The 15,634-nt window shown below is 47.9% G+C and overlaps 1 protein-coding gene across 5 annotated transcripts in view; it reads right to left on the bottom strand.

Moving 5' to 3' along the window:
• CC2D2A (coiled-coil and C2 domain containing 2A) overlaps nucleotides 1-15,634 on the bottom strand; it is a 73,022-nt gene that overhangs the window by 23,472 nt on the left and 33,916 nt on the right. For all 5 annotated transcript variants that reach the window (XM_077300879.1, XM_077300880.1, XM_077300882.1 and 2 more), the window contains 9 exons: nucleotides 12,858-13,014; nucleotides 11,092-11,336; nucleotides 10,355-10,532; nucleotides 8,228-8,384; nucleotides 6,956-7,103; nucleotides 5,646-5,784; nucleotides 3,841-4,044; nucleotides 3,093-3,185; nucleotides 1,972-2,063 (listed from right to left, as the gene is read on the bottom strand). In XM_077300879.1, coding sequence (XP_077156994.1) covers nucleotides 1,972-2,063; nucleotides 3,093-3,185; nucleotides 3,841-4,044; nucleotides 5,646-5,784; nucleotides 6,956-7,103; nucleotides 8,228-8,384; nucleotides 10,355-10,532; nucleotides 11,092-11,336; nucleotides 12,858-13,014 — 1,413 coding nt within the window. The remainder of the gene's footprint in view (nucleotides 1-1,971; nucleotides 2,064-3,092; nucleotides 3,186-3,840; nucleotides 4,045-5,645; nucleotides 5,785-6,955; nucleotides 7,104-8,227; nucleotides 8,385-10,354; nucleotides 10,533-11,091; nucleotides 11,337-12,857; nucleotides 13,015-15,634) is intronic.

The following is a 15,634-nucleotide window of genomic DNA, read 5'->3' as shown; positions in this document are numbered from 1 at the left end:
GAACTTAACAGAAGGCAACGCGGAACAAAAAGAAAAACAAGAGTAAACCACAGATGCAGGGGTGCATACAATAACGTCAACCTTCGCACAACGCAAGCAAAAAGAAACAATGCAGGCACCAAGCAAACTAGCTGAACATCCCCGGCCTGAAACACAAAGATCAAAATGTAGTCAAGGTCAAGTACCCCCAGGTGTGGAACATGACTTGATAAATAAAGCCACCATAGAAACCCACTTGTGAGTTGGAAAAGCACCAACAAACTGAGCAAAACTTTGTACGGACATGGTTAACGTCATGGCAAAGGAAATGTAGGCCCAGTGCCAGGGGTGGCCACACTGGGGCTCTCCAGATGTCCATTTGCTGGCAGAGGCACATGGGAATTGTAGTCCACGGACATCTGGAGAGCCACAGTTTGGCCACACCTGCACAATGTACGTCTTCTTTGCTGAGGTTGGGAAGAAGGGCCAGCATGAAACGGAACACGGCAGATGGACTGTTAAGCGCTGGGAGGAAATTCTATGTGGACAAAATCCCACTCGACACCCGAGGATTAAGACAGCGGTCCCCGACCTTCTAGTAGTCGGGGACCGCCTCTGAGGGTTGGAGAGAGCCGACGGCCTGCCTGCCGCCGCCCTGGCAAGCGCGCACACGCAGTTGTTGCGCATGCACGTTTTCGCCACTAGGTGGTGCTAACGCACATGCGCACAGCTGCCGCGTGTGCACGTTTTCGCCAGCAGGGGGCGCAAACACACATGTGTGGCAGCTGGGGGGAGGAAGGCGCGGCCGCTGGCGGCCCGGTACCAATGGCCTTTGCGGCCTGGCCGCGGCCTGGGGGTTGAGGACCCCTGGATTAAGATATAGCAGGGGCATGCAGGGCTATCTGAGTTGCTCCATACACTCCATACACATTTTAACCTTCATAAAATTCCATTTAATCAATCGATCTGTCATATTTGCAGAACGCCCCTATTGGGCCTGCTGCCTCAGGGCAGTTCTCATCACCACACTGCAGTTTTTAATACAATATAAAACATTTAAAAATCATTGAAAGTTACAAATAACCAAGCTTTTGGTGATATCTTGACTGCTCTTCAGTCGGGGTAAATGGTGCGAGCGCTCTGATTTGCAACAGGGGAGGCACTTTATGTTGGCAAACGTGTTGTCCAAACAGTCCCTATGGAACCATGATCGTTCTGTTGGGCCCTGATGTTCCCGGGGAGCTCATTCCACTAGGTGGGAGCCAGGGCAAAGAAGGCCCTGGCCCTGGTTGAGGCCAGTCGGAGTTCTTCAGGGACGAGCATTACCAGACAATTTGCACACACTGACCGCAGGGCCCTCCCAGGGAGTGTATTCAGGTAGGTGGTCCTTAGATATGCTGGGCCCGGACCGTGTATGGCCTTAAAGGTTAGAACCAGTACTTTGAAGTGAACCTTGAACACTACTGCAACGTATGAAGCTCACTTATACCCCAATTTTCCCACATAGGAGACCCAAAGTAATCATTCTCCTCTCCTCCCTTTTATCTGTACAACAACCCTGTGAGGTAGCTTAGGGTGAGAGTATAGAACTGAGCCGGCATCACCCAGTGAGCTTCTGTGGGTAGAGTGGAGATCTCTAAATCCCAGTCTGACACTGGAGCCCTTACCCCAGAAAAGAGCAATACTGTTTAAACCAGGGGTAGTCAAACTGCGGCCCTCCAGATGTCCATGGACTACAATTCCCAGAAGCCCCTGCCAGCAAATGCTGGCAGGGGCTTCTGGGAATTGTAGTCCATGGACATCTGGAGGGCCGCAGTTTGACTACCCCTGGTTTAAACCATGAATCGCTCATCATAGGCTTTGTTTGATGCTACTGAATTTAAGTTACTTTAAAACACATCATGTAGTTCCATAACAGCCAGATATCATCTATTTGCAACAAAACCTTGACTGATTCCAAGCACGTAACTGTGACTTCTACTTCTTCCTTACCCCAGACTCAGGATATCTTCTTCAATGACCATGTCCGAAAGAAGAAAATGGTGCTTTGCGATCAGAAACCGGTTTATTACAGACTCCCTCACCTGAAAAAGAAAGGATTCCTCTGAACTGAACCCCATTGCAGCCACTTGCCCAGGCAGCTGCCCTGGATCCTCAGTTTGCCAGGCCCCCCAAAACTCTCTTTAGAATGGCTTTTTCAAGGTCCTCAAGAACTGGACTACAGAGATGTATTCGTTTTAGAGTCCTACTTTGCATCATTATCAGTGCCCATGCCGTCCTCAGCAACAGGTTATGCCAAAGCCCCAGATCGCCTAGGGGGTTAATATTCCCCATATTTATGCTAGTAGTTCCAGGGATGGATATAGTAGGTCAGGAGTAGTCAAACTGTGGCCCTCCAGATGTCCATGGACTACAATTTCCAGGAGCCCCTGCCCGCATTTGCCAGGAGCACCAACCTCCAGGAACGACATCAAGATCAATTTTTTTAGACTGAATGAGAGATGAACCGCTTCTAGGATCAGACAGACCATTTCTGCACTTGGAACTTTTCTGCCTCGGCTCCTGTGTGGGAGCACAAAACTGGGGCAGATGAGGTGCACCAGCCAAATGCTCCCCTGTGCATAAGCAGGGTGGTGCAACCTGCCCCGGCTTAAACTCCAGCCTGCAGCCTGGCATGAAGCCTCCAATGCAGAAATGGTCACAATAAACTATTCTCAGACTCTATCTGGGGTCTTCAGGGGGCTGTTTTTTGATGCAGAAGCACCAAATTTTCAGCCCAGTTTCTGGTGCCTCTACTCAAAACACTCACCATGTTTCAAAAAGATTCCAATTCTATGACAACCCACTGTCTATTATTAACAATGGAAGGGAAAACAGGAAAAACCCAGGGATATCTACCTGGGGAGAGCACTTGAGGGTGTGAAAGAGTTAAGGAGACCATCAAATCAACTCCCAACAAAACATCCAGAGCTGCTTTTCAGTTTAAATATCAAACAAACAAACAGACTCACGGCAAATGCTTTGGGCGTCTTTTGCCCACTGCCGGGTTTGGCACAGCATTATCAAAACATGCAGTTTGCAGGCACCAGAAAGAACTTGGAGGTCATTCTCACCTTTTGGAGGTACTTGGCAACTACAGCTCTGTGTGCATCCAGGTGGTCCTTGGTGTCAACAGCATCCATCTCCTGCAGCCTTTTCTCATAGTCCTAAGAGGAAAGAGCCCCAATTTACATGCCATTCAAATGATGCGTGTTGCTTCAAGCAGAGCAACAACTTAAAAGAAGTATAAATGCTTTTCGGTTTCTTCTCTCTTCTGCAGGCCACGGCTTGAAGCCAGTGAAGGGGAAGCCGAAAGAGGAATCAGTGCATTTCTGTTTGCACAAGTTGGTGTGCAACGCCTAACAGACGTCCTGTGAGGGAGGTGGGGTTGAGAGAGCTCTGACAGGATTGTGACTAACCAAAAGTTGTGCCGCTGGCTGCATGTGGAGGAACGGGGAATCAAATCTGGCCCCCCCAGATTAGAGTCCCCTGCTCTTAACCACACCATCATGCTGGCCCATCTAGCCCCGAGAAAAGTCACCCCAAAATGGAGCCAAATAATATCAGAATCCTGGGAAAAATACAGATCAGAATACCAAAGCAGTATTTGGAACCTGGAAAACTGAGACCACTGATATTTTTCATTTCCCTGATATCGGGATCAAATAAACACTGATTTTTTTCCAACTGCATGACCCTAGTTTCAGCAGATTTTTTTTTTAGTTCCGATGCAGTGAGGTTGTCCCATAAACAAATATCCAAACAAAAAGAAAAGAAGCACTGATGAATGATACGATGGCAAAAAATTAGGTTAGTTCTTACCTGGAAAATTCTTTCACTAATTTCTCTTTCAACTAATGGAACATGTTTATAATTTCGAAACTCAGCCACCTCTCCATTTCTGAGCTGAAGAAGACGAAATCTTTTGGACTGGTTGAATTCATTGTCAGAAACAAAATTAAATTCCTGTTGCAACTGCTCCAGCCTGAAGAAATCAGGAACAGAAGCATCTCCACTGGTGGTAACCTGAAGGGTAAATGCAAGTTGACAGGAAACTGGTTTAGCAATCCGATTTAATGGTGTAGGGTTGTGCGATTCAGCCACCGAAGCAGCCATTCCTGCCCGTAGCGGACATAAGAAGAGCTCTACTGGATTGACTGGTGAGGATGATCTAGTCCAGGATTCTGCCTCTTGCAGCCAACCAGTTCCTCTGGACAGACAACAACAGGGCATAGAAAAAAGCCAGGGCCTTAACAGGCTCTTTTGGGTGGGTGATCCAGTACCATCACTCCCCTGGCACTTGTTTTCAAGCTTTTGTCAAGAGTCTCTGCTCCCCAGCCTGTATCTGCTGTTTTGCCTTTGCTGATGTGGAACACATCGTCTGGTGCGCTCCGTGAAACGGAAGCGCTCACGGACATGTCTAGTGCAAGATGAATGTATGAGGCTACCCTATTGAGCCAGATGATGTAAAGGTAAAAAAAGGTAAAGATATCCCCTGTGCAAGCACCGGGTCATGTCTGACCCTTGGGGTGATGCCCTCTAGCATTTTCATGGCAGACTCAATACGGGGTGGTTTGCCGGTGCCTTCCCCAGTCATTACCGTTTACCCCCCAGTAAACTGGGTAGTCATTTTACCGACCTCGGAAGGATGGAAGGCTGCGTCAACCTTGAACCGGCTGCTGGGATCAAACTCCCAGCCTCATGGGCAGACAGCTTCAGACAGCATATCGCTGCCTTACCACTCTGCGCCACAAGAGGCTGTAAGATGATGTAGGCCACGTTTAAATATGCAAAGGAGGAACTGAGCATCAGCTGCTTAAAGACTAAATAGTTTTATTGAGAAGAGAGCCAACTCTGTGACTCGGAGAGGAGAGAGAGTCCTAACAGTCTAACTGTCCTGTTCATTCATTCTTTCTGTCTGTTCAGGAGGAAGCACGCTCAAAGGAGCAGGATGTGTTCAAATGAGCCAATCAGGACACAGTAGGAGATGATCTGAAAACATCAGGAAGTTCCTAATCTAACTGAGCTGAGTACCCAGCTTCTCTGACACCTCCTGTAGGATGTTCCTCATATGTTTTTGTATTGTGTACACAACAGGTTTTGTATATTCAAACAGGTTATTTGCAGCCTCCTCTCCCTGCCCATGGCTCTCCTGGAGGTCAGACAAAGAAGGGCTTCCTCCTCACCTAACTGGAGATGCTGGGGGTTGAACCTGGGACCTTGTGCATGCAAGCAGATGCTATATCACTGAACCACAGTCTCTCCCCCAAACAGAGCAAACTGCCTTAGAACAGGGGTGGCCAAACTCTCCAGATGTCCATGCTGACAGGGGCTCATGGGAACTGTAGCCCATGGACAACTGGAGAGCCACAGTTTGGTCACCCCTGATCTAGAACATAAAAATACTTCACAAACGTAATGCTTTGGTATAAGGTTACCACCTTCCAGGCAGGGCCTGGAGTTCTCCGAGTACTATAGCTGCCAGTTTCAGAGGGCAGACTCTTTAGCAATCCATCCCTGATGGGTTCCCAACCCTCCCCAAAGTCTGCCTCCAAATCTCCTTGAATTTCTCAAGTTGGATAGTTGGCAGCCCACCTTCAGTGTCAACTTTGCCAAAACTTCCTTACCATTATCAGGTGCATCAGGGCGGCGTTGCTCGGATTGTTTGGGTCCAGCTTGGTCTCTGCTGCCCACTTGGCCAGTTTCTTCATGTCTGTTAGCCCTGATGCGCCAATGGATGCAAGGGCATCACTATTTTTCACAGCACTGCAAGGGCCATGAGCAGAAACAAGGAGGTGAATTCCTGCTGATCCTTATTGAGACACCTCTCCTATCACAGTGCTGGATGACCTTGATCGTTGACCTTGTCCCTTGGTGTCATCATAGCAATTATAAATCTGTCTAATACAGGGGTGGTCAAACTGTGGCCTGGTCTAATATATCTGCTTGTTTTTACAGATATTGTCTGCTGAAATAATTAGATTATATACTGATACATACCAGACCAATACATATCAGGTGATCTTTTCTGCCTAAGCTTTTCTGTTCTGAAAGTAATTTTGTAGGTATACATGACATTTTCTCAATTTTGACTTATACTTCAGTACTGATTATTGTTTTGTGTATTTCCATTTCCAAGTTTGCAGAATCCCTTGACAAAGTGCTGTGTAGCGAAACACATTGGGAACTATTAAACAGATACTGTGTGGAAGATTGAAGACTCCTTTTGTGTCCATTTGCCATGCTGCATTTAGCTAATTTCTGCTTCCACGCAGGCATCCCAGTGTCCCGTTTTGGTCTTTCTCATTTTCACAGCACACCATTATTGCCTATTAGAGGGGTAGTCAAACTGTGGCCCTCCAGATGTCCATGGACTACAATTCCCATGAGCCCCTGCCAGCATTCGCTGGCAGGGGCTCATGGGAATTGTAGTCCATGGACATCTGGAGGACCGCAGTTTGACTACCCCTGGCCTAGTATGTAGGCGATGTTTGGCATCTCCTGGTTCTTTAACCTACCGCTTCTTGAAATAATAACCTTCAGTTCTGTTCATGTAACAACTATCCCATTTTCCTCTGCTCTCAGCCTTTGAATAGGCATGCATGTTCCATCTGTCCTTGGAGAGATGTTTGGTCAATGACTGGATTTTACATTTTCAAGGAAAGGGAGCCGTAGTTCTCCGAACTGGAAGGCCAAAACTCAGCCTGACACGGCCCTGCCCAGGAGCTGTTTATTCAATCAAATTTGCCTTGCATTTACCCTTTTCTACATTTATCTATCGGTACTACTGATGGACTATTTTGTAAAAGTTCTCTGCAAACATGCTAGACACCCGTGGCAAACAAAGGAGACCGCTGGCCTCATTACTAGGGTACTTTACATCTTAAGCACCACAACAGGCTAAAATGTTTCTTTAAAAGTCGTTGACATCCATTACCTGGGGAACCCAACATGTCTCTGTGGCACTGGAGGAATTAAGGGCACTCCATTTTCTCCAACTGCCCAGGAAACGCTGCAAGATACTTTGCCGGACGTCATTAGGGTCACTTTATTGCTGCCGTCAGCTTCAAATGAAAAGGGCTCACCTGCAGGAGGAGGCCAAACAGGCTGCATAAAGTAACACCGTAAGAGAGCAGGACGGGCAGATGCATGCAAAGGCTGGGGTCCTGGGGAACGGGTCCCACGGGTTGCTTGGCTGATGGGAGGGGAGGGGAACTTTCATCTATTTCTTCATCTCTTTACAGACTCAGACTCCCAACCTGCACACTCTGGCAAGTCAAACTAGCTTGGACAAGAAAGCTGATGCCCAGAATAAGATTCGATTGGTCTTAAAAGTGGCCCCAGACTCCAGTTTTGTTCAGCTGATACCCAAACTGAGCCGCAGAGTTAGCTCACATCTCCTGTCTTCATTCGATCCGCCCCACCCCCTCAGACACCCATGTTCAGAGGTTCTAGATCAGGCTTTTTCAACGAGGGTTTCATGAAACCCTGGGATCTCCTGATGGCCCTGGAAGGGTTTACTGAATGGCTGGGAGTTAATTAATGTTTAATATATATTTTTAAAATTTGCGAAACATTTATCAGGTGAAATGACCCTATATGTTCATGTTGACCTGCTCTCCTTCCTTCCAAAATGGCCAGTGATGGGCCTGGAGGGAGGCCGGCATGTACACAGCTAAGCTTCCTAACCATATCTTACACGATTGCACCGCTTCTGGGGTTTCTTGCAGCCTGAAGAATGTTTCAGGGTTTTCTCAATGGTGAAGAAGTTGAGGAAGGCTCTTCTACATCCTTAGACCCGTCCCATTCCCTTCTCTAGTTCTTCCTCGTGATGGGTGTTAGGTCAGGGGTAGTGAAACTGCGGCCCTCCAGATGTCCATGGCCTACAATTCCCATGAGCCCCTGCCAGCATTCGCTGGCAGGGGCTCATGGGAATTGTAGGCCATGGACATCTGGAGGGCCGCAGTTTCACTACCCCTGCGTTAGGTTCTGCCCCTCCCTAACAGCAGCCCATGGAACCTGAGGGAATGCTGGTGACAGCTGAAAACAGCAGTGCAGGACGCTCAGATGGAGAGAGAGCCTGGCTAAGCCAGTTGGGGAGCAGTTTAAAGCTGAACAGGAAAAGTTGACTTGAAACAAACAACCCCAAGGGCTCCAAACCAAGAAACTGAGCAAGCTTGCAAGTTAAGAAGCAGAACAAAGCACGCACCACTCCCCACGCCCTCGTGGTCCAACGTCACACGCTGGTCACTGCTGAATTCTATTTCTTCTATGGGCGCTCCCCCGGTCAGAACGGTTGTCTCAGGGATCGGCACAAACACTTCAGCCAACAGATTCACGCTGCCGTGGCCGACTGTTTCATATATCTATGGTGAGAAGCAAGAGAATCATGTCAGACACTGCAGGGAGTTGAAAGCCTCTGTGTGAATTTATCTAGCATTTCTTATGTACCGCAAGGAAAGCTATGAGTTTTTGGATCAGACTGCATTAGCAAAAGCCAGAACTGCTTAAATGTCACTGAGAAGAGAAGGCATGCAACGGCTGACTAAAACAGCCACTTAGCAGGAAACCCTTAGACAGCTATGCCAAGAGTTTATTGAGTTAAATATAAAAAAAGAAATTTAAAAAAGAAAAACGTGCCTTGGAAGCACAGTGTTTTTCACAGTACCCTCAATGTTTCATGTTTCCTGGTTAAGTGAAAAAATGCTGGTCAAACAAATTGCAAAGATGATCTGACTACAATGGTAATAAGAGAAAGAAATTTTACTGAGAAAAATGAAAGCACGTTTTACATCATATATTCATGTAGGAATGTTTAACACTGTGAATAGATGAACTAAAAAGGGGAGGATGGGGTTAACTTGCTACAGTTTCAAGCCCAGAGAAGATAGGTCCGTTAAGATGAAACACAGAAGATGAACAGGGGCCAAAACTGAACTACTAGAGAACTGGGACATTTGGTTTGTGGGCTCCAACACAGAAGCAGAGAACAGGATCACCTTATTGTTCTCTTAAAGGAAAATTACTAACAAGCAATTTGAGCTTTTCTTTCAACAGTGCACAAAAAGCAAACATATGAGGGAATGAAAAACTTTATTGGGAAGGTGGAATTCAGCTGCCACAGAGCATCTAACCCTTAACCCATGTCCAGAATCCTTCGTGCACAAAGAGGTAACACAAATACTCTCAGGAGGTGTATATGTCTCCCGGCAAACACTTCAGGGTGCTACTCAACGGCCTAGGCCCAAATGTTATCACTCATGTCTGAAGAGGATCACTTCAGACAGCAAGTGGTGCAATTGTGCGGAATATGGTTGGGAAGCAGAGCTGTGTACATGCGCACCAGTACAAATATAAATAAAATAAATATATAAGAGTGGGGAGTTAGAGGAAGGCCTGCACCGGAGCCTGCCTCCTCCTATGAAGAAAGATGCCTGGAAGCCTTGACCAGCCTCTCTCAACTTTTTTACCATTGAGAAACCCCTGACACTTCCTTCAGGCTTTGAGAAACCCCAGAAGTGGCACAATTGTGCAGAATATAGCTGGAAACATGCCTGGCCCCCCCCACTAACCCCTCCAGGCCCATCATTAACCACTTTGCGAGAGGGGGTGGTGGATCAGCATGACCAAATATGGCCATAACGCCCAATAAATATTTAACAAATTTTTAAAATATATAAAAAATTAACCCCCACCCATTCGGGAAACCCTTCCAGGGCCTTCAAGAAACCCCAGGATTTCACAAAAAATCCCTTGTTGAGAAAGCCTGGTCTACAGATGGGGCTCTGTATCCTATCACTCCCCTTTACTCCAAGGAAGATCAGCAAATGGCAGCACCTGGGAGCCAGATGTGAAGGAACAAGCATGAGAATTAAAGCCGTCCTTGATTCCCACTTTCAGGGTTCCCTGTTTTCCTTGACCACAAGGAGGTTACCTCACAAGACTGCCAACTACACAGTGCAGGCCCGAAAGTTCACTCTGCCATTGTATAACCCTAGGAAAAGGAGAGGGCAGGAGAGAGCCAGTCTGCTGTGGGACACGCAAGCTCACTGTGACCCCCTGAGCCACTAGACGCCATCCCCTCCCTTGTCTGGAACATGCTTGTGTTGCCAGAATTTGGGTTGCCAAATTCTGTCAACACAAGCATGTTCCAGACAAGGGATGGGATGGCATCTAGTGGCTTGCCAAATTCTGGCAACACAAGCATGTTCCAGACAAGGGATGGGATGGCATCTAGTGGCTCAGGGGGTCACAGTGTGCTTGCGTGTCCCACACAAGTATCAAATGGCACAGCTTGATGAAGTTTGGTCATATCTGAGAAAGAAACTTCACCTACCTGCAGTTTCAAACTCTCTGGCCAGTTAAATATCTGCAAGTTGAAAATCTGTCCAAAGTGCATTCTGAAATCTACGCATGTTTGCTGGGAGACGGTCCTTGACACCTCTTTGGAGTTAAAAAGGACTTTTAAAAACCAAGATCGCTTCTTGACATCCTCACGCCTTGAAATCTCAGCTCTGCAAAACAGATAGGGATTCTGAGTGCATTCACCTCCAACGAAGTGGGCCTGCACACAAAATCTCACACCTTGGAGATAAAACATCATTGGTCTTAAAGGTGCCCCTGGAACTCAAACTTTTAAAAAGTGATCCACAGAACAACAGTTAAAAGGATGCAAATGGAAGGTCCTGTATTCACACCACTGCCAAGAGACAAGGTTCTGATGGGTAAACTGGAGGACCGGATTTTCTGATGCTTAGGAAACTGCACGCAATGGAATTTCATCAGATTAGAGGGAGGGGAGCAGTGGGTGGGGTACCACTGGGTTTTCAACATTTTTATCAATAGTTTGGATGAGGGGGAGGCACTCCTCATTAAATTTGCAGGTGACACCAAATTGGGAGGAGTCGCGACCACACCAGAAGATAGAGATGGAGTTCAACGAGATCTGAATACACTTTGTCCATGGACATCTGGAGGGCCACAGTTTGCCCACCCTGGCATAGACAGTGCTGACTGGGGTGGACCAAGGGTCTGATTCAGCACGAGGCATCCTATAGTCCTAGTCTAGCTTACCTAGGACAAAGCTCCGTCGGAGTGATATTCCCTGTTAGGCTCAGCTCAGGAATTAAAGCGGGCTCCCCTGGTCTCCGTCGAATGTTGGCAGCTTTTTCCCGCACCTGCTGCTCCACCTGCAGCCTGTCAACCAACAGGGGAGGAACAGGCTTCACAGGCCCCTCAAGACCCTCCGTTTCTTCCGTTTCTTCAGCCTCCAGGCCCGGACTGGAGTTCTTCCTCTTCTTCTTGCTCTTCCTGGACTTCTGCATGGACACAAAGACACTGTTTCTTCGCACCCAAAGAAAGGGTCCGGGGGGGGGGGGGGTTTGAGAAAAAGTGTTAGCAATTTCTGAAAACTTGGAAGTATCTCAGGACATTCAAAAGTGCTCAGTATCCAAGAAAAGCTCTAGCATGCCATTGCTTCAGAGTTTAATGTAAACCACAGAACGAAAAACAAAAAGCTGAGAATTACAGCCTTTAGTGTTTCCCATCGGGCCTCCCTCCTCTGTATACACATGCCGTCAAAAGCAATAACACACAACAGGTGACGGCCCTCCAGAAAGGCCAGATTCGGTATCCATTTTTTACATGGAGGCAGGGGCCAAGACAAGTCATTACGTTCCCTTGAAATTCCATAACTGCTTTTGCCTTTTGCTTTCAGTGGTTCCTTAAAAAGAAAGAGAAGGGACAAGAGGCTAACTCCATAACACTCCTCCCCATCTGGATAGTGGCCTCCAGGGGGTCTTCTCCTAGTTCAGCCCAGGAGATAAAGAGCTGAGCCCAGAACCCAGCGGCTTTCCAGTCAAATAGCTTCTCCAAGGGCTCACTTAGGTGGCTTTCGAAAAAGCTGCCTATTCTCCAAATTTCACCAGGTTACGTCGTTCACCTACTAACCCCAACCCACGCTTATGAGGATGAGAATACAGCTCTACCAGACGACCTCATAGCTCCTTCTCTAGGTAAATACAGGAGAGCAGCTTTCAGTTTTATCCAGGGGCCAGCCAGTTCCTATTCTGCTTGTGGAGAAGGAGTTTACTAAACTGCTGGTGGGCCAGTTTTGAGAGTCACTACGTATTCTAAGTTACCAGCCTCCAAGAAGGACACCGAAATCTCTTGGAATTACAGCTGATCTATAAAGAGCAGTTCCCCTGGAAGAAACGGCACCGTTGGAGGGTAGAATCCTCAGTGGAATCGCTTCCATGTAAACCCCCCCCCAACTCGGTTGTCCCCAAGCCTTCAGGATTTGTTCAAGCCAGAGCTGAGAACCCCATGGAAGGGACATATGGGAAGAGGAAGACTTAGATAGGAGAACCAGCTTCTATCCTATCTTCTGATGCCCAGGGCTCCTGACCTTCATAACCTTCAGGAGAACATGCACAGAGAGAGGGCTACTGTCCTCCTGTGGCATTTTAACCAGCTCCTGGGGCCCACAAGGTGACTGAGGCCCAGAGTTTTGAACCAACAGTGTACTTGCTCTTGGCAGCCTGAATGACAGACTGGGGGAACATCTCAACATGCTTCAGCCTGACACAAAGGACTCCCCCAGCCTGACACAAAGGACTCTAGACATTCCCCACCCTCTGTGGCAGGGGTGGGCAAACTGTGGCCCTCCAGATGTCCATGGGCTACAATTCCCATGAGCCCCTGCCAGCAAATGCTGGCAGCAGCTCATGTGAATTGTAGTCCATGGACATCTGGAGGGCCACAGTTTGCCCACCCCTGCTCTGTGGCTTGCCACAATCCCCACATCACGCAGCTCCACATGAGCGCATGCTCGTCCAAACCTGAGCTCTCTTCCAAGATTTCCATTCCTGAAGTTCAGTTTTGTAAACTTGCATTTTCTTGTCATATTCCTCCATGGATTCTTCCACTAATTCGGCTATTTCAGCCTGGATCTCTTGCTCGTAAGCCGCCTCGTCCATCTGCTTATCAACTTCTTCCCTTTAACAACAAAACGCTTATCAGGATACTACAACCTATGGATTCAATTTGTCTACCTAATACAGAACGCCTCCTTCCAAAAACTTCATCTCCCCCATTTACTGACACTTTGTACTGCTTCTGAATATATAAACACATTGATCTGGGGCATAGAAAGTACCAGGAGTCTAAGGAACCAGGTGAACCGCATACCTGAACAGGCATTCAAATGGGGAAATCATCTATCCCAGGGGTAGTCAACCTGTGGTCCTTCAGATGTCCATGGATTACAATTCCCATGAGCCCCTGCCAGCAAATGCTGGCAAGGGGTCATGGGAATTGTAGTCCATGGACATCTGGAGGACCACAGGTTGACTACCCCTGATCTATCCTACCCAGTGCCCTTGAACAGCACAGCTGCAGACAGGTCGGGTTTCTTTATGGAACTGCCCACAGTATTGGCTTATTTCTGTTATGTATAGTCCACCATTCTCATTTGGACTCAGGGTATATTACACAAAGTGGATCAATACAAAGACTGGCCATTCAACAGGCCAGGCTCTCTTGTGATGGCCCTGGAAGGGTTTCCTGAATAGGTGGGAGTTAACTTTACATTTTTAAAAATTGGTTAAACGTTTATCAGGTGAGATGTCCATATATTTATATAGGTATTTCTATACCGCCCCTCTCGAAAACTGTCTCAGGGCGGTTTACACTATTTAAAACACAATAAAACCAAATAATTTAGTTAAAACACAAGAGTTAAAATTACAAAATTAAAACAACTGCAGTTGATTACTGTCACACCAAGCTTTACTAATGGTGATTCGACCATGTTGGCTCATTTGATGTTAAAGTAGGAGGGATCAAGAGGGGGAAACAGAGGGCTGTGGGGGCAGGACGGAGGCCTGAGACTTCATTGGAATTGTTATTTTTTTGCTGGCCTCAACCATAAGCCTGGCAGAAGAGCACCATCTTGCAGGCCCTGTGGAACTCAGAGAGCTCTGGCAGGGCCCTGGTCTCTCCTGGGAGCTGATTCCTCCAGGAAGAGGGCAGGGCTGAAATGGTTGAGGCCAGACGAATTTCCTGGGGCCAGGGATCCTCAGGAGACTGGCATTGCTTGATTGACAAGCTCTCTGGGGAGCATATTCAAAGGAACATATGTGGTCATGTTGGCCAACCCACCCCTCCCAAAATGGCCAATGATGGGCCTGGGAGGGGGGAAGGGGAGTGGTCCTGGGTGGGCGTGTCCACAGCTGTTCTTCCCAAGCATATTCCGCATGATCGTGCCACTTCTGGGGTTTCTCAAAGCCTGAAGAATGTTTCAGGAGTTTCTCAACATTAAAGAAGTTGAGAAAGGTTGGCACAGACCATGAAATAGGATTTGGATAATAGAACCAAGCAGAATTCTGAAAGCAGCACTGAAGCAAGCCATAAGTGCTAACATGACACATTATATGATGCAGGATTACACAACAGGATCCGGTTCACAGCAACTATGTGCAACTGCAGTCCCCAGTAATTGATCCAAGTGACTTCAGGATGCCTTCTGCACAGGGCTGCCCTCTTGCCTGTGTAGAAAAGCCCTCTTGAATAATTCTGTTTTGCAGAGTTTGTGGAAAGCCAGGAGGGGGGGGGGGGCTTTCCTGATCTCTTTGGTGGGGCCACCATGGAGAAGGCCACACGTACTGTTGATTTCCCCCATTTTCAGGCTGGAGAAGAAGGCCATGCTCAGATGAGCAAAGCTATCATGGTGGCGTACAGGGGGAGAGACAGTCTCATGGACAGAAGGGTCCGAGGACAGGAGGGGCTTTGCAGGAAATCTTTTACAACGAGCCCAGTCACTGATGGGCAGCCAATGGGGCGATTGTAGAGCGGAAGCAATCCACATCTTCCATCTAGTCTAGCTGTGGCACCAACTGGAGTTCTCCAGCTGACTGTGGGGGGAACCCAATGCACACTAGCAATAGACCAATGTTGATGCATCTAGGTGGCCAGGTAATTCTTCTCGAGGTCATTTTTTGACTTAGGCCAAGCTGGAAGAAAGACGTTTCTTGCGATGGTGTTCACTCACTTCCCCAGCATTCATGCTGGGTGCAGGATAAGCTCGAGGCTCTTCTCTGAGCCGGGAAGAGCCAGCTGAAGCACAATGCCTCTAGCACATCACCAGGAGATCTGGAAAAGGACATCGGCATCTACAGCTGAGCATCACCAGCATACTGATGTTGGCCAACCCCCAAAACCATGAATGATTTGGATGAAGGGCTCTGCATTGAAGAGCCTGACAGCCACACAGTGATGGCAGCAAATCTTCAACAGCAATTCTTTCAGTCCGGTCCGTGAAGAAACATCTGGACCATCCCAAGGCACAGCCCCTCCTGCCGACCTCTGCCCCAGCAAGCAGCACGTCTGCTTAAACAAGGAAGAGCTACAAGATGGAAAAGCTGGTGTGATGCCACTGCCTGCAGGGGGAGCTTCATAGGTTGCACATGGCCCTCATCCACAATCAGTGCCTGGGAGAAGGGGCCAGAGCTCATCCTCCTTCTTGGCAGGCTAGCTTTCTACATACGGGGCTTTTCTTTTCACGTGGAGACGCATTCAGGCAGAGGAGCTCCTATCTGGAGCTGTACAGCCCAAATAT

Source organism: Paroedura picta, chromosome 10 (assembly GCF_049243985.1).
Source record: "Paroedura picta isolate Pp20150507F chromosome 10, Ppicta_v3.0, whole genome shotgun sequence".
Lineage (NCBI taxonomy): Eukaryota > Metazoa > Chordata > Lepidosauria > Squamata > Gekkonidae > Paroedura > Paroedura picta.
The sequence above is the reverse complement of the archived record's forward strand: the minus strand, read 5'-3'. Positions and strand labels throughout refer to the sequence as shown.